Here is a 25,642-nt window from a genome sequence, read left to right on the forward strand (position 1 = left end):
GGGCTTTTTTTCTTATATGATTTGCTAGTATGTTTTGTTTTTATCTTACAGAACCCTATTCTTTTCTAATGAGAAACAGAAATGGACTAGATCCAGAAGGGATGAGAGTAGAGAGAAACTGGGAAGATTAGAGTGGGATAAAACTGTAATCAGGATATTTTGTGTAAGAAAATAATCAATTTTTAACAAAAGGGATAAGTTGCCCATGGTTGGCGAATATGTGAGTTGGTAATAAATCTTTAAACTGAATTAAAGTACAGTAAATAAATGAGTTCATAGTTATTATAGCTATTAATAGCAGTCTTTGGTTCAGAGAGAATAAAAAATATTCCCCTAAAAGATTTAGACTGCCAAAGTTGCTGATGGTTATCTAGACAAGTAGCTTTTAGTTGAAGATAGATAATTTTGGCTTCAAGGAAGATTTTATCAGTAGAAAAGGAAAAATATAGGAGAGGAAGCAGAGAGGAAGGAGTGAAGGAAGGAAAGAAGGAAGAAGGAGGGAAGAAAACGAGAGTATACTGGAGTTAGTTTATTTTTTTTGAAAGTAAAGAAAGATGCCTTTGAAGTTCTGAAATTACTATAAATTCAGTGAAAGCAGTGATTCTCAACCCTTGAATCATGTCCCTTCTGTGTTCACAGGACTCTTCACAAGAGTCACCAAATACCTTTGAATAAAGAGATAATTATTTAATGATTCATAACGGTAGCAGAATTATTGTAATGAATTATCCATGAAAATAATATTATTATTGGAGTAACCAGAATATTTTGGAATATATTAAAGGGTCACAGAGTTATAGAGCTTGTGAACCACAGATTTAAGATGGTCAAGCAAATTTTAATTCATGTTAGGAGCAAACCATTACCTTTGTGAGTTTTGGGCAAGTGGTCTGCTAACTTAGTCTGAAAAATGGGGGTTACATGCCCACATTTTGAATAGATTTTAAAAGTAAAGAATTCTATGTGCTAAATATTATGCATAATTTTAGAGCACATTGTTTGCTTGCAAAGACTCAGGATTTAATCCTCTGTTATCCTTATATGATGTCAAGAAATACTTTTAGATTTTGAGATAAACAAAATTTTCAAAATGTGTTGGGAAGAGTTTAAAGGACACTTTTCATAATTTTGGATAAGAAGGTAGAGAATAATGGTTAGAGTGATGTCACAATTAACTTATGGTTCCAGAGGAACAAGAATTTTATTGGTCAATATAATCATGTTACACATTGTACATAATGTGGAGCAGTGTCAGGGATTCGCCCACATGATGCTGACCTCAGACTCAGAGAACTAATTGCTTATTTAGCAGGACAGACATCAAGATGGTTCACATTTAGCTATGCCATGGTTTCTGCTGATTGCTGTTTCAGGACTTCAGTTGAAATGAGAACAGTATTGAAAGATTTGAAAATGTGAAAATTTATGAGGAATGTTGTGGTATGAAGTTTTATGTGGCAGACAAACTGTGTGAAATTCCTGTCATCTGAAACTGTTAGAAATCAATGCCAACAGAAAGACACTGCATAGTCAGCACTGGGAGAAATGAAAAGGTCCTTAAAGGAAAAAAACACCACTGGTTGAAGTAATTAATATGATTTAGAAATAAGAATTTAGCAAAAAAGCCCCAGGACCATCACATGATTTGGTAAATAGAGTGTCCTTATTGCAAAATGTGAGAGATTTCAATAGGAAAAATTAATAATTTAAGTCAGTGGAAACAATAAGAGCTCATGCAATCATATCTCAATGTTATGATTGTTTTCAAAAGGGTTTTCTAAAGTTATATTACATATGTTTACTTATTTTGGGGACTGGAAATGCACTAGTCCAACTTCCGAAAATCAATTCCTTACTTCACCATGGGGTTCCAGGGAATTAAGCTCAGAATATAATATCTGGTGAGAAGAAGCCATACCCACAAACCATCACAGGAAAAAACATGTGACCTAATATGTGATGGTCAGAATGGTAGAGATCCAGTGAAATTCACTTTAGATGAAGAATCATGTGAACTGTGTTTTAAGTAAATATTTGCTCCTGTGGTGTCTTTCATCCCTGGTATGAGGAAGTGTGTTTAATTCTGGCCTAAACAAAACAATGTAGCACTTAGGGACAAAGATTACAATTAGAATGCTTGCACTGGAAGCCAGGATAGAGAACATTTCCATAGCTACCCTGACCTTCCCAGTGGTGCTGTGGTAGACAAGGAGGAACATGACCCATACACTGCAGAACACAAGCATGCTGAAAGCCATGGACTTGGACTTGGATTCATTAAATGTGTCAGGAAGGTTCCTGGACAAGAAAGCCATGAGGTAACTACCCAAGGCCATGACTCCCAGGTAGGCCAGAGCACAGTGGAAGGCAACAGCTGAGCCCTTGTTGCAAAGAATGATGATGTGTCCCTGTTCAGAGTGAGCATCCATGTCAATAAATGGAGGGGATGTACCCAGCCATATGCCAGAGAGAAGTACTTGTATCAGAGTGCAAGCTGGAATGACACACTTAGGGACCTGTGATATCTGCAACCATCTGATCTTTCTTCCTGGAGCTGTAATCTTGAAGGCCATAACTACAGTGATGGTTTTGGCCAACACAGTGGATAGAGTCACAGTGAACAGAAGTCCAAACACGTTCTGTTGCAGGATACATGTGGCTGTGTGTGGAAGACCAAGGAAGAGCAATGGACAGAGGAAACAGAGGGTCAGAGTGATGAGCAGGATGTAGCTGAGAGATCTGTTATTGGACTTGACTATTGGAGTGTCTCTGTGGTTTACAAAGACTCCAAAAGTAAGAGCTGTGAGAGTAGAAAATCCAAGGGACACGAGTGTGAGTCCCTTCCCCAAGGGATCCTCATAGGCCAGAAAGGTGACAGTTTTCTCCAGGCAGTGTGTCTTCTCTGCATTTGTATATTGAGTTTCTGGACAGTGCACACACTGAACCATACCTGGTGGAAATGAAGTTGATCATGAATGCATGGTCAAGTTTCCCTTTACCCTACTACATTTTATGCTTCAAATTCATTGGATTGTTATTACAACCATGTTCCCTTTTCACTTTTGGTATAGAGTTATGAGTATTCTAAAGTAAATAATCACACAAGTTAAGGTTTATACTCCTTTCAAAAAACCCCATGAAGAGTATCCTTTTCTGGAGAAAAGGGTATTTTTCACATTATACATTATAAATATATCACTGAGGAAACCATGGAGGAACTGAAGGGAGGATAAGGAGGTAAGAACTGAAGCTGAGTCCACTGGGGTGTGGTGCTGCCTGCTCTGCCTCTGACCTGCTTTGTTATGTAGTTTGTGATCACCTCCTCAGAGGTGCACCAACCCAGTGAGGCAGTGCAGCCCACAGCAACCACTAAACATGAGGATGTACAAAACTCTTTGCTACAGTCCAGCCCTTCAAAGGATTTTCAATTGTGGTTTTTCTTTTATTACATAAATCTTGATTGTGTCAAAATGACAATGAAAAAAACCCATAAAATCTCATACCGAGAGCCTATTTATTTTAGTTGTATATTGAAGTATTCTTATTTTTAGCTTTTTACCTTTCTTTTATTTATATTTTGTAATACAGTTGAAGCACATATTTTCAAACTAGAAAATACCAAATTACATTGCAATAACTAATTCTACTTTTATACCAGTTCTCAAAAATATTTCTAAATTTCCAATAGAAGATGCGAATTCAATTTTGAAATAGACATTTTTCATTGAATTTCTTATGTAAAATGATTTTTTAGTCTGGGATATATGACACAAATTCATTTTTATTTATAAATTTTTTTCAGTTTGAAAATATTTTCTTCTCATGTGATGTTGGTTGGAAACTACTAAATATGTCTTCAAACCATTCCTTATCTTTCCCCAGCCCCTTTCATTTTTGATGGAAGAAAGTTCTCACAGGTATTATAGTGAATATATGGATGTTTGAGAAAAGTTAATAGGCCTTTTCTCTTTTAAGTACTACTGGGTTCTGTGATGAAATTAAGGGTAGAGTAGGGGATTTAAGTTCCTTTTAATATTGAGATAATATCGTGGCTATTAGTTTACTGTTTTGGAAAACTTTTTTAAACATTTCCAGGAAAAGAACTACTTAATAGTTAAATTTATGTTTTCTTTGTTCCTCCAGAATAGATTTTTTTTTTCAGATTTATTTATTTATTTATTTTTTAATTTTTTTATTCGATATAATTTATTTACATTTCAAATGATTTCCCCTTTTCTAGCCCCCCCACTCCCCGAAAGTCCCGTAAGCCCCCTTCTCTTCCCCTGTCCTCCCAGGGGAAGGGAGAACTTCATTAATTGTGGGTGACTTCAACACTGCACTTTCCTCAATGGACCGATCAGGAAAACAGAAACTAAACAGGGACACAATGAAACTAACTGAAGCTTTGGACCAATTAGATTTAACAGATATATATAGAACACTCTATCCTAAAACAAAAGAATATACCTTTTTCTCAGCACCTCATGGTACCTTCTCCAAAATCGACCATATAATTGGTCACAAGACAGACCTCAACAAATATAAGAAGATAGAACTAATCCCATGCCTCCTATCTGATCACTATGGAGTAAAAGTGGTCTTCAATAGCAACAGAAACAACAGAAAACCCACATACACGTGGAAACTTAACAATACTCTACTCAATGATACCCTGGTCAAGGAAGAAATAAAGAAAGAAATTAAAGACTTTTTAGAACACAATGAAAATGAAAACACAGCATACCCAAATCTATGGGACACAATGAAAGCAGTGCTAAGAGGAAAACTCATAGCCCTGAGTGCCTCCAAAAAGAAAATGGAGAGAGCATACATTACCAGCTTAATGACACATCTGAAAGCCCTAGAACAAAAAGAAGCTACTTCACCCAGGAGGAGTAGAAGGCAGGAAATCATCAAACTCAGGGCCGAAATCAATCAAGTAGAAACAAAGAGAACCATACAAAAAATCAACAGAATAGATTTTAAGAACTAAATCTTTGTGAATAAAACTCAGAGGAGAAAAATAAATGCTCCTAATATTATTTAATCACATATTTCTTGTCACAAATAACTTTCCGTATTTTTATAAAGGCTTTATTTCAAAAACTATTTTAGTTTCACTTTTCCTTAAAAGATACAGAAAGACTACATTTACTTCTTTTTACACTCAGTTCTGTATTTGTGTATCTTTCTTATGCTTTCTTGAACTTTCCTGTCAAATAGTTAACATTTTCTCAATGTGACTATTCATGCTAATGTAACACTTTTACACAAATCTGTTCTGCTGTGTTGTTAGATTATATTTGTTGCTGTGTTATACTAGCTTTTAATATTGTATCTTATAAACAATATTCATTAATTTATGGCAACTGATCTATAAGACAAAATTTATTTCGTATAAGGCGTATGGTTTGTCTTGAAATATATGTTTATTATATTTCCCTGTATTCAAATTCCTTTGATCAGTAATTTCTTTAACTTTTGAGTGTTCAACATATATGTAGCTGTATTTTTAATCAATGCAATCTGATACTGTGATGTAGGTCTAAACCTTTATTCTATTCTATCCCTCCAAATGTACATATCTCTAACGTGTCTGAACTTCAGTCTGTAATAAAGGAAGCATTTTGGGGAGACAGTTGAAGTGGTCCTTCTACAACCACATTAAATTCGTAAGTGAAATTTATATGTCTTCAATCTGCATACAGGAACTATAACCGAATTAAGAGGCAATTAGGTAGTCTATATGTAGCAGAGAAATACCTTATATAAAATATTTTACAGTCAAATAATGGAAATTAATAGATGAGGAAATATAATTATCCAGAAATCTGCACCAGACTTCTATTCTCCCACTACGTCTCTGCCCAGGTTCATCAAGCCTGTTGATCCAGAACCAAAACATTTAGATTTCTTTCCTTCTCTAATCGTCCCTGCCCAAAGAACTTTGTCAGGCATGGCTCTGAGGAGATCGTCCCTGCCAGATATAAAATTTTCTGCCAAGTCTCTTGCCATCTTTTTAAGACCTGCTATTCCAGAACCATATAGCCCCAAAATATACACCAGGGGACTATCACAACAAGATCACGGCCGTTAGCCATCATCCCAATATATATCATAACAGGAACATGCAGTGACTAAAACATCTAGATGGCTGTAGGAGTTCTCTAGTGGAGTTTTTTGGGTCACTTAGGTAGACTATCATGTCATCTGCAAATAATGATCGTTTGACTTCTTCCTTTACAATTTGTATCCCTTTGACCTCCTTATGTTGCCAAATGATTTATTGTTTTATTTATTGTTTTATTATTTAAAAAAAAAACATCTAGATGGCTAAAGGCATGAAACTAACTCAAACAACAAAATTCAAGAATATTATGACACCAACAGGGCAAACTTACTCTACAACAGCAAGCCCTGCAAATCTTAACACAACTGAACCACGGTGCCCTTAAATCCAGTCTTATGCAGATGATAGAGGCCGTTAAAAAGGAAAGGAATAAAATGCTTAAAAAAGAAAAGGAAAACACAATCAGACAAATATAGGACTTTACAGAGGAAACAAATAAATCTCTTAAAGTAATAGCAGAAACTACAGTTAACCAGGGAAATAAGTAAAGCTGTTCAGGAAATGAAAGTGGAAATAGAAGCCAGAATGAAAATACAAACTAAGAGTAAACGGCAGATGGAAAACCTAAAGAAGCTTACAGAACAACAAATGCAAGTATCACCAATAAGATGAAAGGATGTAGGAGAGCATCTCAGGCATACAAAAATAGAAACTGGCACATCAGTAAAAGAAAATGTTAATGCTAAAATATCCCTGAAACAAAACAGCCAAGAAATCTGGAATACAAAGAAAACAAGTAACCTTAGAATGATCGGAATAGTAGAAGGTAAAGAGTCCCAGATCCCAGGGTGAGAAAGTATTTTCAACAAAATAATATTAGAAAAAATCACAATGTAAAGAGAGAAATATCTATAAACATAAAAGATGCTTGTGAAGCACAAAATAGAGTGGGCCAGAAAAGGCCTCCCTCAACAAAATAATTAAAATGCAGAATGTAGAGGACTAAGAAAGACTAAGCACTGAGGGAAAAGACCAGGTATCATTCCATGGCAGACCTGTTAGAATTGTGCATTTTCAATAGATTCTCTAAAAACTGAAGGGCCTGGACAGATATTTTAAAACCTATGAAAACATCACACATGCCAACCTAGAGTCCTATAACCAGCAAAACTGTCAATCACAATAGATGGAGTAAACAACCATAATTCAAGACAAGTCTGGATTTAAACAATATCTATCCAAAAATCCATTCCTAAAACAAAATGCTAGAAGGAAAACTCCAACAGAAAGATGATAGCTAATTTGAAGGAAACACAAGAAATAGGTAATTCCATACAAGGAAAATCAATTTAAACACACACAAACCCATATACACACAACACCAACATCAAATAATAGGGATAAACAAACACTGATCATTAATATTTCTCACCATCTATTGATTCAATTTCTCAATAAATGACACAGACTAACAGAACAAGTACAAAAACAGGAACTCTCTGTACTGGCTGGTTTTGTGTGTCAACCTGACACAGGTTGGACTTACCACAGAGACAGGTGCTTCATTTGGGAAAATGGCTCCATGAGATCCAGCTGTGGGGCATTTTCTCATTTAGTGATTACAGGGAAGGGCCCCTTGTCAGTGTTGCCATCCCTGGGCTGGTAGTCTTGCTTTCCATAAGAAAGCAGACCGAGAAAGCCAGGGATGCTAGCCCAAAAGTAACATCCCTCCATGGCCTCTGCATCAGCTCCTGCTTCCTGACCTGGTTGAGTTCCAGTCCTATCTTCCTTTAGTGATGAACAGCAGTGTGGAAGTGTAAGCTGAATAAACCCTTTCCTCCCCAACTTCCTTCGTGGTCATGATGTTTGTGCAGGAATAGAAACCCTGACTAAGATGCTTTCATTTTGCTGTATAAAACAAAGAACTCAGCAATACCAATAGACATTAACTTAGAGTAAGTTCTGAAAAAAATTTCCAGGACAAAAAGCCCTAGAAGTAAGCTGAAATAATCATTCTTATACTTATTAAAATAAACTTCCAACTAAAATTAATAAAAGGAGATGGGAATGGATAATTCATACTCAGCAAAGGAAAAATCTACTAAGATGATATTTCAACTCTCAACATGCATGCCTCCAGTTCAAAGGCATGAACATTTGTAAATGAAACATTGATAAAGCTTGAACCACATGTCAAACTCTGATCATTACTAGTGGTTAATTTCAACACTCTGTTTTCACCAATTGACATGTTATTTAGTCAGAAACTAAACAGAGAAATAACAAAACTTACAGACATTATGAATCAAATGCACTTAAAAGGCATCTAGAGAATATTTCACACAAACACAAAAGAATATACTGTCTTCTCAGCACCTAATGGATTCTTCCCCCCAATATTTACCAGATAATCAGTCAGAAAGCATCCTTCATGGATACAAGAAAATTGAAACATCATTTTTTTCTGTTATGAGAGAACCTTGGAGGAAATTTGGACTTCAACAACAGAAATACCATGAAACCTAAACACTCATGAAAACTGAAGAACTCATTACTCAATGATCTCTGGATTAGGGGAGAAATAAAGAAATTTTTAGATTTCAATAAAAACAAAGCACAGCAAACCCAAATTCTTGGGAAACAGTAAAAATAGTGCTAAGAGGAAGGATCACTGCACTGAGTGTCTTTATAAAGAATTTAATTTGAAAATTCTCAAAAGAGTAATTTAAACATATATGTGAGAGCTCTAGAAAAATGAAATACAAGGAAGAGGAGGCAAGAACAGGAAATAATCAAATCAGGGCTCAAGTCAATCAGTTAGAGCAAAAGGAATAAAATTAATCAATGAAGACAAGAACTAGTTCAGCGAGAAAATCAATAAGATAGACAAAATCTCACCATATTAACTACTTAGCAATCGTATCAAAATAAATAAAACCCACACTTGAGAATTCTTTGTTTAGCTCTGTACCCCATTGTTAATAGGTTTCTTTTGTTCTCTGGAATCTAACTTCTTAAATTCTTTGTGTACATTGGATATTAGACCTCTACCGGATATACAGTTGGTAAAGATCTTTTCTCAATTTGTTGGTTGCCATTGTGTTTGTTCTATTGACAGTGTCCTTTGTCTTACAGAAACTTTGTAATTTTATGAAGTCCCATTTGCCAATTCTTTATCTTAGAGAATAAGTCATTGGTGCTCTGTTCAGTAAAATTTCCCCTGTGTCCATGTGCTCGAGGCTCTTCCACACTTCCTCTTCTATTAGTTTCAGTGGATCTGGTTTTATGTGGAGGTCCTTGATCCAATTGAACTTGAGCTTTGTACAAGGAGATAATAATGGATCAATTTGCATTCTTCTGTAAGCTGATCACCAGTTAAACCATAACCATTTGATGAAATGATAATCTTTTTCTCACTGGATGGTTTTACCTACTTTGTCAAACATCAAGTGACCATAGGTGTGTTGTTTCATTTCTGGGTCTTCAATTCCATTGCACTGATCTACCAGTCTGTCACTGTACCAGTTTACCATTCACTTTTTAAACACTGTTGCTCTGTAGTACAGTTTGAGGTCCAGGATCCTGGATTCCCACAGAAGTTCTTTTATTTTTGAGAATCGTTTTTACTATCCTCGGTTTTTTGTTATGCCAGATGAATTTGAGAATTGCTCTTTCTAACTCTGAAAAATTGAGTTGGAATTTGGATGGGGACAGCATTTAATCTGTATATTGCTTTTGACAAGATGGTCATTTTTACTATATTAATCCTGCCAATCCACAAGCATGGGAGATCTTTCCATCTTCTGAGGTCTTCTTCAATTTCTTTCTTCAGTGACTTGAAGTTCTTGTCATACAGATCTTTGACTTGTTTGGTTAGAGTCACATCAAGATACTTTATATTGTTGGTGATTACTGTGTAGGATGTTATTTTTGTAATTTCTTTCTCTTACTGAGAAACACCTAAAGAAATGTTCAAGATCCTTAGTCATCAGGGAAATGCAAATCAAAACAACCCTGAATTTCTGCCTCACCCCAGTAAGAATGACTAAGATCAAAAACTCAAGTGACAGCAGGTGCTGGCAAGGATGTGGAGAAAGAGGAACACCCCTCCCCTCCACTGCTGGTGGGACTGCAAGCTGGTACAACCACTCTGAAGTCAGTTTGCTTTTTCCTCAGAAAATTGGACATAGTATTACCTGATGACCCAGCTCTACCACTGCTGGGCATGTACCCAGATGATTCTCCAACATGTAATAAGGACACATGCTACACTATGTTCATAGCAGCCAGAAGCTGGGAAGAACTTACATGTTCCTCAACACTGGAATGGATACAGAAAATGTGGTACATTTACACAATAGAATACACTATTCAGCTATTAAAAACAATGAATTTATTAATTTTGAAATTCTTAGGGAAATGAATGGAAGCAGAAGATATCATCCCAAGTGAGATAACCCAATCACAAAAGAACACAAATGGTATGTGCTCACTGATAAGTGGATATTAGCCTAGAAGCTCAGAATACCTAAGATACAATTCCCAGACCAAACAAAGCTCAAGAAGAAGGAACACCAAAGTATGAATACTTTGGTCCTTCTTAGAAGGAGGCACAAAATGCCCATGGGAGGAGATAAAGAGACCAAGTGTGAGCAGAGCCTGAATGAAAGACCTTCCAGAGACTGCCCCACAGAGAGATCAATCCCATATACAGTCACCAAACCCAATCACTATTGTGGATGCCAACAAGCACTTGCTGACAGTAGCCCGAAATAGCTGTCTCTTGAGAGGCTCTGCCAGTACCTGACAAACACAGAGGTGGATGATCTCAGAAAACCACTGAACTGATCATAAGGTCCCCAATGGAGGACCTAGAGAAAGGTCCCAAGGAGCTGAAGGAACTTGTAGTCCCATAGAAGCAACAACAATATGAACCAACCAGAATCCCCCCAGAGCTCCCAGGGACTAAACCACCAACCAAAGAGTACACATGGAGGAACCCATGGTTCCCGCTTCGTATGTAGCAGAGGATGGCCTTGTTGGACATCAAAGGGAAGAGAATCCATTGGTCCTGAGAAGATTCGATGCTTCAGTATAGGGGAATGCCAGGACAAGGAAGCATGAGTGTGTAGGATGGTGAACTGGGGGAGGGGCGATGGAATAGGGCGTTTTCAGAGGGGAAACGAGGAAAGGGGATAACATTTGAAATGTAAGTAAAGAAAATATCTGATCAAACATAAATAAATATATATAAATAAAAAAATTCAGAAATGAAAAGGGAGGCAAAAACACACACAAGAAAAAAAAAGTGTTAGCTTACTTCAAAGCTTATACTCCACAACACTGGAAAAGCTTAATGAACTGGCTGAATTTCTAAACAAATTCCATACTTACTAAAGTTAAATCAAGATCAGGTATCCTATATAAATATCTGTAAAACCCTAAAAAAAAAAAAAAGAGAGAAGCAGTCATGAAATGTCTCTTGATTAAAAATACCCTAGAAAATTGGAATACCCAAAACATAATCCACACATCAAATGATGTGCAAGAAGAATGTAGAAGTGGCCCCTAGTTCTGGAAAGACTCAGTGTAGCAGTATAGGGCAAAACCAGAACAGGGAAGTGGGAAGGGGTGTATGGGAGAACAGGGGGAGGGAAGAGGGCTTATGGGACTTTTGGGTAGTGGGGGAACAGAAAAGGGGAAATCATTTGAAATTTAAATAAAAAATATATCAAATAAAAAAAAATACCCAGGGCCAAGTGGTTTTATTTCAGAATTCTCCCAGACTTTTAAAGGAGAGCTAAAACCAATTCTTCATGGATTACTCCACCAAATAGAAGCAGGAGCACTGCCATACTCATTTTATGATTCCACGGTCAAACTGATACACAAATTTCACAGACTCAACAAACAAAAATAATTTCGGACCTATTTCACTTATGCATATTGATGCAGAAATACTAAAAACAATCTATAAAAATCAAAACTCACAAACCAATTCCAAGAACACATCAAAAATGTCATAAACCATAACTCAGTAGGATTCATCCCTGAGATCCAAAGATGGTTCAATACATGAAAATCCTTCTGCCTGATTCACCATATAAAAAAATTGAAGAAAAAAAACATATTGATCATCTCATTAAATGCTGAAGGAAACATTATGAAAATGTGATACCAATTCATTCACAGAAAGGAACCTCCTATCTTGACAGAGCACTGGAAATCCCAAAAAGCAGCAGAAAGTGTCAGATGCAGATATTTGTACCCAACCAATAGACAGAAGCAGCTGACCCTTGTTGTTGAACTAGTGAAGGTTGAAAGAAGCTGAGGAGAAGAGCGATCCTGTAGGAGGACCAGCAGTCTCAATTAATCTGGACTTATGTGATCTTTCGATCACTGGACCACCAAACAGGCAGCATATACCAGCTCCAGCACACATACAGTAGAGGGCTGATGGGTCAGTGTTATGAGATGATGCACCTAACCATCAAGAGACTGGAGACCTCAGGGAGTTTAGAGGTCAGGCAGGGTGGGGGTCTGGACCTCCATGTGGAGACAGAGGATGTGAAGGAAGTATGAGATGTTGAACAGTTGGTGAGTCGATGGGGGTGAATAAAATATGGAGTGTAAAAAATTAATTAAAATAAAGAAAATGTGACATTAATTCATTTTTTAAGTGTTTGAAAAATCAGGGATATATGTCAAAGATCTAAATTTTACACAAACAACATATAGAAAGCCAGTATCTAACATCAAATTAAATGGACAGAAACTTAGCTAATTCCACTAAGATCAGGGACAAGACAATGTTGCCCACTCTCACTAATCTATTCAATACAGAGGTTGAAGTAGTAGCTGGAACAGTCAGAGAACTAAAACAGATCAAGTGGCTACAAATTGGAAAGAAAGAAGTCAAAGTATTGCTTTTGACAGATGATATGATAATAAACATAAATAATTCCAAAAATTTCTACCAGAGAACACGTACAACTGATGAACACTCGGGGAGTAGGGGACCAGAAAAGGGGAAATCATTTGAAATGTAAATAAAAAATGTATCGAATAAAATTAATAAAATTAATAAAAAAGAAAAAAGAAATAATAATTAAAGAAATATTAAAAATCAGAAAAAAGTGGCTGAATACAAAATTAACATTAAAAATGCCATATTCCTTCTTTACACAAATGATAAATGAGCTGAGAAAGAAATTATGGAAACAGATTACTTTACAATATTTATAAATAATATAAATATCTTCATGTAATTCTAGCCATGCAACTGAAAACCTATAAGAAATTATCTTGAAATCACTGAAGAAAACATTGAGAAAGATATCAGAATATCCAAAGATCTCTCATGTCCTTGAAATCGAAATTAACATAATGTAAATGATTACCAAACCAAAAGTAACCTACGTATTCAATCCAATTCCCATAAAAATTTCAATACAATTCTTTACAGACCTTGAAATAGTAATCTTAACTTTATATGGAAAAACAAAATCCCAGCATCACTAAGGGAATCCTGAACTATAATAGAACTTTTGGAGGTAACACCATCCTTGACCTTAAGTAATAGTAATAAAATCTGCATGATACTAGTCTAGGAACAAACATATTGATCAATGGAATCAATCCTCAAAGCCACATGCCTACAGACACTTAAATTTCTGACAAAAACCCAAAATCATACAATGGGGAAAAAGGAAAGCATCTAAATAATAGTGGAGAGCTAATGGGATGTCTGATGTAGAGGAATGAAAATAGATGTATATCTATCACGCTGCACAAAACTTCAAGTGAAGTGGATCAAAGATGATAGCATAGACTCCAGAGAACCAGGTAATGCTATTAAAAATGGAATACAGAGCTAATAAAAGAATTTCCAAATAAGGAATCGCAAGTGTCTTAGAAGCTCCTAGTGAATTGTTCAACATTCTTAGTCATCAGGGAAATGTAAATCAAAATGACCTTCAGATTCCACCACACACCCTTTAGAATAACTAAAATCAAACTCTCAGGTGACAGCAAATGCTGGTAAGGATGTGGAGAAAGAGGCAAACTCTTCTATTGCTGGTGGGAATGGAAGCTGGTAAAACCACTCTTGAAATCAGTGTGATAGTTTCTCAGAAAATTGTAAATAGTACTACCTGAGGATCCAGTTACACCACTCCTGGGCATATATCCAAAAGATGCTCCAATATGATCATATCAGACTTTTTTATAATAGCCAGAACTTGAAACAACCCAGATGCCCATCAATGAAAGAATGGATACAATACTTATCATGCAAATACACAATGGACTGCTATTTAGCTATTAGAAATGGCAACTTTGAGTTTTGCATTCAAATGGATGGAAGTAGAAAATACCATCCTCACTGAAAATGTTGAGCAGCAAAAGAACATGAAACATATGTACTACTCTCTCATAGTGATGTGGCTATTAGGCAAAAGGCTTGAAATACCCACCATACAGTGAACAAACTATGAAGATCAAGCTGAAAGAAGACCAAATTGTGGATCCTTCAGTCCAACTTAGAAGATGGAAGAAAATAATAATGGGAGCTAGAGGGAGAAAATTGGTTAACAGAGCCGAGGATGAGGGGAGAAGAGGGGCAGGATACAATTCACAGACTAAATGAAGCTCAAGAGGAAGGAAGAACAAATTATGGATACTCTAGTCCTTCTTAGTAGGGGGAACTAAATACCCACAGGAGGAGATACAAAGTCAAAGTGTAGATCAGAGACTGAGGGAGAGATAAACCAGATACTCCTCACCTAGGGATCCATCTCATATACAGTTACAAAACCTGGAGACTATTGTGGATGCCAACAAGTGCTTGCTGATAGGAGCCTGATATAGCTGTCACCTGGGAGCCTCTGCCAGTGATTGACAAATACAGAGGTGGATGCTCTCAGCCAACCATTGAACTGAGCAAAATGGACGAGCTAGAGAAGAGACCCAAGGAGCTGAAGGGGTTGCAGCACCATAGGAAGAACAACAATATGAACCACCCAGCTCCCCCAGAGCTCCCAGGGACTAAACCATCAACCATAGAGTACACATGGAGGGACGCATGGCTCCAGATATATATGAAGCAGAGGATGGCCTTGTTGGACATCAAAGGGAGGAGAGGCCCTTGGTCCTGAGAAAGCTAGATGCCCCAGTATAGGGGAACCCCAAGACAGGGAAGTGAGAGTCCGTGGAATGGTGAGCAGGGGGAGGGGGATGAGTTAGGGGATTTTCATGGGGAAATCAGGAATGGGGACGACATTTGAAATGTAAATAAAGAATATAACTAATAACAATAAAAGTGCTTGCTCAGAGGAGCCAGATACAGGTGTCTACTGACAGAGCCTGAGAAATACAGATGGGGATGCTCACAGCCAACCGCTGGACTGAGCACAAGAATCCCAATGGAGGAGTTAGACAAAGGCCTGCAGGAGCTGAAGGGGTTGCAACTCCATAGGAAGAACAGTATCAACCAACCAGAACACATGGAGAGAACCATGGGTACAGCTGCATATGCACCAGAAGATTACCTTATCTGGCATCAGTGGGAGGGGAGCCCTTTAGTCCTGTGGAGGGTGCATGACGCAGTGGTGGAGAATGTTAGGGCTCTGAAGTAGGAAGGTGTTGTGTGGGTGGGGGTGGCATCATCATAGAACCAGGAGGGATAGGATTGGAGGGTTGCTGAAGGCAAAACAGGAAGAGAGATAATATTTGAAATGTAAACAAATAAAACAAACAATAAAAAATTTTAAAGAAAGAGCATAGACTTAAAGATCTAGTTGCGAATCTGAAGTAATGTAATTGCCACGTAGTTCTCTTGTTTAGTTTTTTTTCATTACTTAGTTTTGTCAGTGCGCTATAGGGAGGATGTAAAACCCTCTGAGAGACTTGTGCTTCACCTGTCTCATTGGAAATCTCATTGTCTGGGCAAGGACTGCAGTCAAAGCAACAGGTAGGCCTTCCCTCCAGAACAACTTTCCTGAATCCAGGGCTGCAGCTCTCACTGCAGACAGACCAAGGAATCTGAAAAATATTTAATACAAGATACAAAATGCTTAGCTCCTAATCAGTGCCCAAGTACATATTTTATAATGGAAGGTGTATTAATTAAAATTTATATTTAAAAACGTACAAACGTGCTATTGAATGAAAAGTGGAAATGAAGTTTGGCCAGCAACAGCGATCGCTTTCCTCCTGCTGAATGTGGACAGAATCTGCCCAATTTCCTCACATCACTGCTGTCCTGATTCCCTGCCATGATGAACTTCACCCTCCAACTGTGATGTTCTGAAGACAATCCTACTTTCCTCGCATTGGTTTTGTTGCCATTTTTCCAAGATGAGACTTAAGAATAAAGGGACATCCTCTCAGTTTGTTGTGTGTCTGCCAAAGGCTTAAAAGCAAAGGCCTCCAGAAAACTGACTGTGACTGCCTTTCTAGTTGTCTTAGTTGTGGTTTCTATTGTGATCAAACACCGTGCCAATAGTAAACTGAGGACAGACATGTTTCTCATCAATGGAAATAAGGACAGGAGTTAAAGCAGGAAACTGGAAAATTAATAGAAATGGAGAACATGCAGTATTTCTGTTTACTATCCTGCTAATCATGGGTTTCTCACCCATGATTCTTAAACAACTTAGGACCACCTGACACCACTCCATTTTATGTGTCATTGCGATTATTTTTTCACTAATTGTTTTATTAATTTCACATACAGGATGCTACCTCTCCTAGTCCACACCCTAACACTCCTCCCCCTGGCCTGCTGTGCTGAGAGGGTGTGGGCCCCCTGGATTTACTGCCACTCTGCGACATCATGTCTCTACAGGATTAGCTTCATACTCTCCCACTCTGGCCAAGGAAGGCAGCTAATTGTGGAGTGAGTCTCACAGATAGCTTAAGGAGAGCTCCCACTTCAGCTTTTTGGAACAAACATGGAGTTTGAGCTGCACATCTACTACATATTTTGAGGGTGTTGAGACTATGTCTATCTCATGTATGAAGTTTGATTGGTGGATTATTTTGTCAGAGCCCCCAAGGGTTGAGGTTACTAGACTCTTGGTCTTCCTGTGCAGTTCCTAAACTATCCTCAATCCTTCCATAAGAGACCCTTAGCTCTGTCCAGTGTTAGGCTGTGGATCTCTTCATCTGTGTCTGTCTACTGTTGGGTGAAGCATCTTGGACGACACTTGTGCTAGGTCTTTTTCTGCAAGCATAACAAAATATCATTAACTGTTTCAGGGATTGAGTATTGCCCCAGGATGGATCTCAAATTGGGCCAATTATTGGTTGGCCATTCTATCAATCTCTCTTCCATCCTTGCATTTCTTTTAAATAGGACAGATTTGGGATCAAAATTTTTGTGTCTGTGTTGTTGTCCTTATCCCCCCAAGGCAGGACCAGCATGGCTATAGGAGTTGTTTGTCCTCTTCATGTACTATATCTCCACGGCTATTTTTCTCAGCTATGATCACCTGAATTTTCTACTGGTACCCTTCCTAAAGCCATGTTTCTGACACTTCTGTGATTCCCCCAAACCCTCCACTGCTGGCAGCTACAGATTGCCTTTCATTCTTCTAATTCTCCCAACACCTGATACTGAGACCACCATTCCCTACCACCTTCCCTCTCACACCCAAGTCCTTCCTCCATCTGCCAATTATGACTATTTAAAAACCACTTCTAAGTGAGATTCAAGTATGCTTCCTTCAGTATCCTGCCTTATTTAGCTTCACTGGATCTGTGGACTGAATCAGAGCTATCATGTACTTTATGACTAATGTCCTCTCAAGAGTGAGCAAATACAGTGCATGCCTTTTGGGTCTGGGTTACCTCATTGAGGAGGATATTTTCTAGTTCCATCCGTTTTCCTTGAAAATTTATAATGGCTAAGTGTTTTAATAGCTGAATAGTAGACCACTATGTGAATGAACCACATTTTCTGAATCTGTTTTTCTATTGAGGCCTATCTGCGTTGTTTCCAGTTTCTGGCTATTATGGATAAGGATGCTATAAAGATAGTAGAGCAAGTGTCTTTCTGATATGGTAGAGCAGTTTTGGTTATATGCCCAGAAGCAGTATATATACACTTCTTCACGTAGTACTATTTCAAGTTTTCTGAGAAAATGCCAGATTGTTTTCCTGTGTGATTGTACAAGTTTGCAATCATACCAGAAAGAGAGGAGTGCTGCCCTTTATCTATATCCTTACTACCATATGCTATCTCTTGAGTATTTCTTTTTATTTTAGCCATTTTGATTGGTGTAAGATGATTTCTCAGGGTCATTTTCACTTGCATTTCCCTGATGACTATGGTTGTTGAACATTTCTTTAACTGCTTCTAAGACATTCAAGGCTCCTCTTTTGAGAATTCTCTATTTAGTTCTTTACCACATTTTAAAAATTTTGTTATTAGCTTTTCAAAATAAGGAATCTAATTTCTTGAATTACTCATTATTTAGAATATTAGACTTCTACTGAATGTAATGTTAATGAAGATCTTTTCACAGTCTATCAGCTGCCACTTTTGTCCTATTGATAATGTCCTTTGCCTTATGGAAGCATTTCAGGTTCAGTTATCATGATCCGTCCAGGAAATTGTCTTCTCTGCCAATGGGTTCAAAGCTATTTCACACTTTCTCTTCTATTAGACTCTGTGTATCTTGGTATTATGTTAAGGTTTGTTTTTTTTATTTATTTATTTTATTTACATTGCAAATGATTTCCCCTTTTCTGGGTCCCCACTCCCCGCACGTCCCATAAGCCCTCTTCTGTCCCCCTATTCTTCCATCTACCCCTTCCCACTTCCCTGTTCTGGAATTCCCCTATACTCTTGCACTGAGTCTTTCCAGAACCAGGGCCCACTCCTCCATTCTTTTTGGACATCATTTAATTTGTGGATTATGTCCTGAGTATTCAAAGTTTCTAGGCTAACATCCACTTATCTGTGAGTGCATACCATGATTGATCTTTTGAAACTGGGTTACCTCACTTAGTATGATGTTCTCCATCTCCATCCATTTGTCTAAGAATTTCATGAATTCATTGTTTCTAATGGCTGAATAGTACTCCATTGTGTAAATATACCACATTTTTAGTATCCATTCCTCCGTTGAAGGACATCTAGGCTCTTTCCAGCTTCTGGCTACTACAAATAGGGCTGCTATCAATATAGTCGAGCATGTGTCCTTATTGCATGCTGAAGAATCCTCTGGATATATGCCCAGTAGTGGTATAACAGGGTCCTCAGGAAGTGACATGCCCAGTTTTCTGAGGAACCGCTAGACTGATTTCTAAAGTGGTTGCACCATCTTGCAATCCCACCAGCAGTGGAGGAGTGTTCCTCTTTCTCCACATCCTCGCCAACACCTGCTGTCTCCTGAGTTTTTGACCTTAGCCATTCTGACTGGTGTGAGGTGAAGATTAACGGAACAACTGAAAACCCTGGAACAAGAAGAAGCTAATTCACCCAGGAGGAGGAGAAGACAGGAAATCATCAAACTCAGGGCCGAAATCAATCAAGTAGAAACCACGAGAATCATACAAACAATCAACAAGACCAAAAGCTGGTTCTTTGAAAAAATCAACAAGATAGATAAACCCTTAGCCAGACTAGCCAAAGGGCACAGAGAAAGTATCTAAATTAACAAAATTAGAAATGAAAACGGAGATATCACAACAGAAACCGAGGAAATTCAAAAAATCATCATATCCTACTACAAAAACCTGTACTCAACATAACTGGAGAATCTGGAGGAAATGGACATTTTCTTAGACAGATACCAGCTACCAAAATTAAACCAGGATCAAATAGACCATCTAAACAGACCCATAACCCCTAAAGAAATAGAAGGGGTCATAGATAGGCTTCCAACCAAAAAAAGCACAGGACCAGATGGTTTCAGTGCAGAATTCTATCAGACCTTCAAAGAAGACTTAACACCAATACTCTTCAAACTCTTCCACCAAATAGAAACAGAAAGAACACTACCAAACTCCTTCTTCGAAGCCACTATTACGCTGATACCAAAACCACACAAAGACCCAAATAAGAAAGAGAATTTCAGGCCAATCTCCCTTATGAACATCGATGCAAAAATACTAAATAAAATTCTTGTGCACTGAATCCAAGAACACATCAAAACGATCATCCACCATGATCAAGTAGGCTTCATCCCAGGGATGCAGGGATGGTTCAATATACGGAAATCCATAAATGCTATCCACTACATAAACAAACTCAAAGAAAAAAACCACATGATCATTTTATTAGATGCTGAAAAAGCATTTGACAAAATTCAGCATCCTTTCATGCTAAAAATCTTGGAAAAGACAGGAATACAAGGCCCATATCTAAACATAGTAAAAGCAATATACAGCAAACCGGTAGCCAACATCAAACTAAATGGAGAGAAACTTGAGGCAATCCCACTAAAATCAGGGACTAGACAAGGCTGCCCTCTCTCTCCATATCTTTTCAATATGTTAAGGTTTTTGATGCACTTGGTCTTGGGTGTCTTCAGAGTGATAAATATTGGTCTATTTGCCTTCTTCTATAAGCATATATTCAGTAGGAGAGATATCATTTGTTGAAGATGCTTTCTTTCTTTTTCCATTGTAAGGTTTGGCTTCTGTCAAAAATCAAGTGTCCATAAATGTACTACAGGGAGCTGATTTCATTCCACTGATCAACTACTTTCATTTTATAGGAAACTATAAAGGTTTTATACCATTGCTCAGTATTACATTTTGAGGGCAAGGATGGTGATTTCTCCCAAAGTTCTTTTATTGTTCAGGTTCATTTAGCTATCCTTGGTTCTTGTTTTTTCCATATGAAGTTGAGAATTGCTCTTTGAAGGTCTGTAAATAATTGTGTGAGAATTTTCATAGGAATTACACTGTATCTGTAGATTCCTTTATTAAATTTGTAAAATTTAGGTAACACTCTAAATTTCCAATTTTCACTAGATTAATCAAATTCATCCATGAGGATGAAAGAGGTTTCCATCTTCTCACATCTTCTTCAATTTATTTCTTCAAGGACTTGAATTTGTTTTCATACACGTCTTTGATTTCCTTGGTTAGAGATATATCAAAATAGTTTACATTATTTGTGGTTATTATTGGTAAGGGTGTTTTTTTTCACTAATTTCTTTCTAATCCCATTTTTTTTAATAAATTAGGGAAATATCTCCCATATTAATGGTCCCTCATACTACCATGTTTTATGATAATACTCGACAGGTTTTCCTTGATGAAAGAAGATCAGAAATACTATCTATACTAAGATTCCTCTTCTCAGGGAAGTTCAATTTATGTTATTTTGAAAAAAATTTACCTTGGACTCTAGAAGTTAATGTAAACAGCCTGATATCTCTTATGTTACAATGATATCAGAAAGTACTAACTGATAACCTTTCTTTAAAGGTCAAAATAATTAGATAATTTAAAAATATTTAAAACACTTCCACAAGAAAGAGCGATCAGTAAAACTCCTAATAATAATAGTTATGAGTGCATTGATGGGGTAATTATTAACAACCAAGATTTACTACATCAAGAAGCATATAAGATTTACTTAGAATCACACCTCTGTAAATCCTATGGGCCAGTTAATCATGTATTCAGATATCATCAGCTGTTCCCCCTTGGAAGCACTAGGAACAAATGTACCCACTTTCACCAATAGTGAAAGACCTGATGGAAAGTTCCAAACGTTGTGAATATCATACTCTGGATCAGCCATCCTTTTCCAGTCCAGAACCACAGGGTCACCAACAGAGTTTTTGAATTGAATAGTCTTCAGAAAAGGGTGAAGCTGAAAGATATGAGAAATCGTATGATGAAGTTGAAGTTATGGATTTATAATTTAATTATGAATAAGGAGTTATTTCCTGACAATAAGGTATGATGTTAACACTGTTTTAATTAATTATCTATGGGATTGAACACAACAAAAGAAACCTTAGGAGAGAATAAATATAATTTATTTCTTAAATGTCAGTTTGCATAGAAAATGCCAGGCCAAGAAGAACCAAATGATGAAAGATAATACAGCAAACAAGTCACAACTTTTTATCCCTTTTCAAAAGATTGAAACTACTTTATTTCTATCACTATTATCTAATAGAATACAATATAATTCCAAGAATCTATCAAATGCTACAAAAGAGCCTATTACTTTGCCATGGTTGAAAAAAAACTATCTTATTACTCTTCCAAGTACTACTAAATGTTCAAGGACTATGGAGTGAACAGATCTCAACTTCTTTGAAAAACTAGGTATATCCTTATATTTCCGGACATTTTCACAGCCTCAATGTTTAAGATGAGGTTATTTGAGTTTGGTGGAGAGTAGGAGTGGGCTGATTTAGAGCACATACTTATGCTAATGGCATACAGGAATTTTGTATATATTTTGTGTAAAATGAACTTGAAAACCTGGATTTTTTTTACTTTCTTTTTTTTTGTTATCTGAAAATGTTTATTTTTTTTTTATTCGATATAATTTATTTACATTTCAATTGATTTCCCCTTTTCTAGCCCACCCAATCCCCGAAAGTCCCGTAAGCCCCCTTCTCTTCCCCTGTCCTCCCTCCCACCCCTTCCCACTTCCCCATTCTGGTTTTGCCAAATACTGTTTCACTGAGTCTTTCCAGAACCAGGGGCCACTCCTCCTTTCTTCTTGTATCTCATTTGATATGTGGATTATGTTTTGGGTATTCCAGTTTTCTAGGTTAATAACCACTTATTAGTGAGTGCATACCATGATTCACCTTTTGAGTCTGGGTTACCTCACTTAGTATGATGTTCTCTAGCTCCATCCATTTGCCTAAGAATTTCATGAATTCATTGTTTCTAACGGCTGAATAGTACTCCATTGTGTAGATATACCACCTTTTTTGCATCCACTCTTCTGTTGAGGGATACCTGGGCTCTTTCCAGCATCTGGCAATTATAAATAGGGCTGCTATGAACATAGTAGAACATGTATCCTTATTACATGGTGGGGAGTCTTCTGGGTATATGCCCAGGAGTGGTATAGCAGGATCTTCTGGAAGTGAGGTTCCCAGTTTTCGGAGGAACTGCCAGACTGATTTCCAGAGTGGTTGTACCAATTTGCAATCCTACCAGCAGTGGAGGAGTGCTCCTCTTTCTCCACACCCTCTCCAACACCTGCTGTCTCCTGAATTTTTAATCTTAGCCATTCTGACTGGTGTAAGATGAAATCTTAGGGTTGTTTTGATTTGCATTTCCCTAATGACTAATGAAGTTGAGCATTTTTTAAGATGCTTCTCTGCCATCCGAAGTTCTTCAGGTGAGAATTCTTTGTTTAACTCTGTACCCCATTTTTTAATAGGGTTGTTCGGTTTTCTGGAGTCTAACTTCTTGAGTTCTTTATATATATTGGATATTAGCCCTCTATCTGATGTAGGTTTGGTGAAGATCTTTTCCCAATTTGTTGGTTGCTGATCTGTCCTCTTGATGGTGTCCTTTGCCTTACAGAAACTCTGTAACCTTATGAGGTCCCATTTGTCAATTCTTGCTCTTAGAGCATACGCTATTGGTGTTCTGTTCAGAAACTTTCTCCGTGTACCGATATCCTCAAGGGTCTTCCCCAGTTACTTTTCTATTAGCTTCAGAGTATCTGGCTTTATGTGGAGGTCCTTGATCCATTTGGATTTGAGCTTAGTACAAGGAGACAAGGATGGATCAATTCGCATTCTTCTGCATGCTGACCTCCAGTTGAACCAGCACCATTTGTTGAAAAGGCTATCTTTTTTCCATTGGATGTTTTCAGCCTCTTTGTCGAGGATCAAGTGGCCATAGGTGTGAGGGTTCATTTCTGGATCTTCAATCCTGTTCCATTGATCCTCCTGCCTGTCACTGTACCAATACCATGCAGTTTTTAACACTATTGCTCTGTAGTATTGCTTGAGGTCAGGGATACTGATTCCCCCAGATTTTCTTTTGTTGCTGAGAATAGTTTTAGCTATCCTGGGTTTTTTGTTGTTCCAGATGAATTTGATAATTGCTCTTTCTAACTCTGTGAATAATTGAGTTGGGATTTTGATGGGTATTGCATTGAATCTGTATAGTGCTTTAGGCATAATGGCCATTTTAACTATATTGATTCTACCGATCCATGAGCATGGGAGGTTTTCCCATATTTTGAGGTCTTCTTCCATTTCCTTCTTCAGAGTCTTGAAGTTCTTGTCATACAGATCTTTCACATGTTTGTTAAGAGTCACCCCAAGATACTTTATACTGTTTGTGGCTATTGTGAAGGGGGTCATTTCCCTAATTTCTTTCTCAGCCTGCTTATCCTTTGAGTATAGGAAGGCCACTGATTTGCTGGAGTTGATTTTATAACCTGCCACTTTGCTGAAGTTGTTTATCAGCTGTAGGAGCTCTCTAGTGGAGTTCTTTGGGTCACTTAGGTAGACGATCATGTCGTCTGCAAATAATGATAGTTTGACTTCTTCCTTTCCAATTTGTATCCCTTTGACCTCCTTATGTTGTCGAATTGCCCGAACTAGTACCTCAAGTACAATATTGAAAAGATAAGGAGAAAGGGGGCAGCCTTGTCTGGTCCCTGATTTCAGTGGGATTGCTTCAAGTGTCTCTCCATTTAGTTTGATGCTGGCTACTGGTTTGCTGTATATTGCTTTTAATATGTTTAGGTATGGGCCTTGAATTCCTGATCTCTCCAAGACTTTAAGCATGAAGGGATGCTGAATTCTGTCAAATGCTTTTTCAGCATCCAATGATATGACCATGTGGTTTTGTTCTTTGAGTTTGTTTATGTAGTGGATTGTATTGATGGATTTCCATATGTTGAACCAACCCTGCATTCCCGGGATAAAGCCTACTTGATCATGGTGGATGATCGTTTTGATGTGTTCTTGGATTCGGTTGGCAAGAATTTTATTGAGTATTTTTGCATCTATGTTCATAAGGGAAATTGGTCTGAAGTTCTCTTTCTTTGTTGGATCTTTTTGTGGCTTTGGTATCAGCGTAATTATGGCTTCGTAGAAGGAATTGGGTAGTGTTCCTTCTATTTCTATTTTGTGGAATAGTTTGAAGAGTATTGGTGTTAACTCTCCTTTGAAGGTCTGGTAGAATTCTGCACTGAAGCCATCTGGTCCTGTGCTTTTTTTGGTTGGAAGACTTTCTATGACTCCTTCTATTTCTTTAGGCATTATGGGACTGTTTAGATGGTCTAGTTGGTCCTGATTTAATTTTGGTATTTGGTATCTGTCAAGGAAATTGTCCATTTCCTCCAGATTCTCCAGTTGTGTTGAGTACAGACTCTTGTAGTAGGATCTGATGATTTTTTGGATTTCCTCAGTTTCCATTGTTATATCTCCCTTTTCATTTCTAAGTTTGTTAATTTGGATACTTTTTCTGTGCCCTTTGGTCAGTCTGGCTAAGGGTTTATCTATCTTGTTGATTTTCTCAAAGAACCAGCTCCTGGTTTTGTTGATTTTTTGTATGGTTCTCTTTGTTTCTACTTGATTGATTTCGGCCCTGAGTTTGATGATTTCCTGCCTT

At 37.4% G+C, this 25,642-nt stretch overlaps 1 protein-coding gene across 1 annotated transcript in view; it reads right to left on the reverse strand.

Annotated features, from left to right (window-relative positions):
* Positions 1-2,006: 2,006 nt before the first annotated feature.
* Positions 2,007-25,642, reverse strand: part of LOC127670603 (vomeronasal type-2 receptor 116-like) — a 45,326-nt gene continuing 21,690 nt past the window's right edge. The window contains exons 4-6 of the mRNA XM_052165091.1: positions 21,678-21,905; positions 15,988-16,111; positions 2,007-2,950 (exon numbers count right to left, since the gene is read on the reverse strand). Coding sequence (XP_052021051.1) covers positions 2,007-2,950; positions 15,988-16,111; positions 21,678-21,905 — 1,296 coding nt within the window. The remainder of the gene's footprint in view (positions 2,951-15,987; positions 16,112-21,677; positions 21,906-25,642) is intronic.

Source organism: Apodemus sylvaticus, chromosome 20, assembly GCF_947179515.1.
Source record: "Apodemus sylvaticus chromosome 20, mApoSyl1.1, whole genome shotgun sequence".
In the NCBI taxonomy this organism is placed as follows: Eukaryota; Metazoa; Chordata; class Mammalia; order Rodentia; family Muridae; genus Apodemus; species Apodemus sylvaticus.